Genomic DNA, 3,976 nt, shown 5'->3' with positions numbered 1-3,976 from the left:
TTCGAGGTATTCGATTTTCTTTTTTTTTAATTATTTCTATTTTATTTAGTTTTCCATCGGGAGGATTGTGTAGGCCTTAAATGAAATTTTTTATTTAAATATTTTATAATTTATAAAATTTTAAATTATTAATAATAAAATTATATTTTAACTCCTAAAAATAATAAAATTTGATTTAATCTTATAAAATATAAAATATTAAAATAATAAAATTATATTTTAATATTATAAAAATATATAATTTAATTTCATCCTCTACAAAAAAAAATTCCAATGGCAACATTATAATATATTTATATCATAAATGTTTAAAAATTTTATATTAATTATAATTATCATAATCCTGCACGTATTGCATGTTATATTCATGCTCTCAGATCAAAGCTCATACTTCATCGGATCTAAAATAAAAACCATAGAAAACGGTTCATGTAACGTAAAACACACACGCACGCAATCTGTTGGCTAACATTTCAAATAAAAGATCAAAATATACGAAATCTAAAAAACGGAGAAAAAAGAATGCAGAAACAGACTTGTATATTCCATTGAAAAAAAAGGGAGAGAATAAAATGAAACAAAAAAAAGGTCACGAAATGGTACGTTTTCCAGGTCGATCGGCGGCTTTGAGAGTCTTATCGATAAGTTTTCTTGCTTTCCTGCTACGGATCTCTACTTTAACGCTGGAGCTTTTATCCATCTTTATATACGGTTTATTGTTCTTTGATTTCTTCTTCAGAGCTCTTACTTTTGATTTTATCGTTTCCACTAAGCTCTCCAACTGGTTCGCCATTTTTGTACCACTGAACCGGAAAAAAAATCAATGGCGAGGCGAAAAAGGGAACTTGATTTTCTTGCTTCTTACTTGTTCTTCTTTGCCTTCAAAGTTTCGTTTCAATAAGCTTCTTTTTTTTTTGGATTCAGAAGCTTTTGATTATTTGTGGAGCTTTGACGCGGTTTTTATGGGGATTGCTGTTGCTAAATGGGCTTTGTGTTTGAATATATTTACTGTATTGCCATCATTAGTGTGTTTCTTGACTTGTTTTTTTGGGTTAATTTCAACCGAATACCCTCTGAACTATAACCAAATTTTAAGTTGGTCCCTGAATTTCAAAGTACTATTAATTATTGGAGTACTAGACTTCCATTAGTTTAGTAGGCAATTTAGGTGTTAAATGATTGTTTGATTTGATACAGAGCATTTTATAAACACATGCATACTTATTATATGGATAGTTTAGATATGTCGTGTTAATAAGATTTTTTAACATCTCGAATCGAAACTATCCATACAGTAGGTATTTATATATTTAACATCTAAGTTAATGTGTAGATTGACGGAAGGATCTAATTGAAATGATTTTGACATTTTGATAACTAAATTAGAATATTTTGAGATTTGGGGATTGAATTAAAATGGAACTATAGTTGAGGATGTCTTGTGAATTAAACCCTACTTTAATTGTTAAATAAAAGAAAATGATTATATTTCATCAAATTCAACCTTATGAGACGACGAATGTACTGGTTTTATTATTCTTTTAATTAAAAATTAACGTAATCGTGCACATGCAGGGACGGTTTAATAAAATAATGTGCACGCATATAGGTGATAAAATCGTAACTAATATATAATAATAAAATATTTTTCATTAAAAATTAATATATGAAGATAAGTTTAAAAATTATTTTATGGACCTTTCCCGTCACATCATTTATAGTTCATTTTCAATTATTTAATGATATGTTAGTAATTTTTCTATGTCATTGACATATCATTTTGATAATACCCTGAACCTTGAACTTTGAATCCTGAACCCTGATTTCGAACTTAGAACCTTGATCCTAAAGTCTGGGTTCAAGATTTAAAGTTTAGTGTTCAAGTTCTGGTATTAGGATTCTGGGTACAAAAATTATAAAAATGATGTGCTAATGACAAAAGAATTATTGAAATATTATTAAATAATTGAAAAAGGACATGAAAAGAGTCCATAAAATAATTTTTCGAAGATAAAAATACAAAATTGAAACTTGATTCAGATGAAAAAGGGACTTATTAAAAGTTGGCTTAAAATATTGAATAAAGTTTTTTAATAATTAAAAAAATAATTCAAATGTATGAGAAAGGAATAGAATTTAAAATTTAAAAATAGCAAAAATCAAGCAATTTGAAAATAGCACATTTTCCATGGCTGGCTGGGCTATATTAGGGTGGTTGGGGACTATTTAAGTCTTTTTTTTGAACAAATAAATGACAATTATTATGGTGAGTGAGAGGGAGCCTAACTTTAGATTATTGATGGAAAATTTATTTGAAATTGCATTCATCCATCAATTAAATCTTTAACCATTTTGGTTTTCTGAGTAAGTTACAAAAGTGAATTATTGGTAAATTTATATTTTGATCACTTAATATTAAAAATTTACAAAATGGACTAGTGTCCTTTGATGAGTAACAGAACATATCGTAAATCCAAATTGTTATGACGATTAGTGTCGGAGATCGAAGAAGAAAGCTACTTAGATTTTGATTAACTAATTCATGACGTTCAAAGCTTATTCATGAAAAAAATTGAATTGTAGAAGAGAAGAGGAATAAGAATTTTTGATTGGTGCAGACATTGTGAATAGTTCAATGATAATTTTGTAATTTTTTGAAGTTTATATTGGGCGGGGGTCGAATTTGAGACATCAATATCTTAGGGCCTCAACCTTTGCCAACACTATCAAAATCTCATTAACTATGATCGGATTCTCAACATTTTAAGGTCATGCGTGAAAGATATCATGGGCAATGCAATGCATCAAACATAAAAAATTATCATATGTGAAAGTTACGACTTGGCACTTATGACTTTCACTTATGAATACCTCTACTTTTCAGTAATAGTTATGATGATAAAAAATCACAACGAATAGCCGATTGAGTCTTAGCTCGATTGGCATGAGTATTGTTGTCAATGCAAGAGGACATGAGTTTGAGTGAACTTTAGCGCATCATCTTCGTATTTAGAAATTGAGGAGGAGTTATAGATGATTCTAAGCATTGTATACGAAATCGTAAAAATAAATTCACTCAATCATTACATCAAACATACAATTTTTAAATTTAAACAAATTTATTCAATCGAGTTGCAAATATAATTATAATCAAATCCAATGACAGTGGCACAACTTTTACAATCTTCAAGTAAAACCATATGATCCCTGTACTATCTTCTCTGCATCTTACGAAAAGGTCTCGTAAAGCTCATTTTCTTTGGGCAACTAAAAAAATTCTAACATACATTACTCAAAAACCAAGCAATTTATAGCAACGTTGTGTGTGATGATAAAATCTATTATACTTTTAAAAATAATATTTAGATTCAAATTTTAAAGACGATATTGTTAAGAGGAGTAATTACGAATCCTAAAAATATTAGTCTCGATGTATAGTGAAACAACATAAAAAATTATTAAGATGGCTGCTTTAGCAAATGTTGAATATAGTTATGGGTTAAATTTTGATATTAGTCCCTGTTTTTGAAAGTTGTAGATTTATTTCTATACTTTAATTTGATTATTCTTAATCCTCGTATTTTTAAAATTTTAAAGTTTCGTTCCTCATTAAATGATAACTGTTAAATTTATTAAGCTAAGTTTGTTATTTTAAGATTGATGTGCCAAAAATGTTATAATATTTGTAATGATATGTCAACTTGTTATTTCCATATATTATTCACTAAAAATCCAGTTAATGGATTAACGATTGTCATTTGCGTCAAAACTGAAATTTCAAAATTAAAAAAATATGAGACTTAAAATGATCCAATTGGAGAACATGAACCAAATCTACAACTATAATCATAGTACAGGACTAATAATTGAATTTAACTAAACAAATTTAGCTACTATTGTTTGGTTCGAACTAAAAATTTAAAATTAAAAAGTAAAAGGAATAACATTGACCGATCCGAAAAGTAAAGTGATTAAA

At 27.6% G+C, this 3,976-nt stretch overlaps 1 protein-coding gene across 1 annotated transcript; it reads right to left on the bottom strand.

Moving 5' to 3' along the window:
• Nucleotides 1–523: 523 nt before the first annotated feature.
• On the bottom strand, nucleotides 524–922 carry LOC105796227 (uncharacterized). The gene has a single exon (XM_012625800.2). The coding sequence runs from the start codon at nucleotides 791–793 to the stop codon at nucleotides 590–592; it is 204 nt and encodes a 67-aa protein (XP_012481254.1). The 5' UTR covers nucleotides 794–922; the 3' UTR covers nucleotides 524–589.
• Nucleotides 923–3,976: the final 3,054 nt, after the last annotated feature.

The sequence above is a fragment of the Gossypium raimondii genome, chromosome 3 (assembly GCF_025698545.1).
Source record: "Gossypium raimondii isolate GPD5lz chromosome 3, ASM2569854v1, whole genome shotgun sequence".
NCBI classification, from domain to species: domain Eukaryota; kingdom Viridiplantae; phylum Streptophyta; class Magnoliopsida; order Malvales; family Malvaceae; genus Gossypium; species Gossypium raimondii.
This window is presented reverse-complemented; position numbering and strand designations above follow the sequence as displayed.

Coding starts and splice junctions, on each gene's coding strand:
- LOC105796227 (XM_012625800.2), bottom strand. CDS start 793: ATGGCGAACCAGTTGGAGAGCTTAGTGGAAACGATAAAATCAAAAGTA.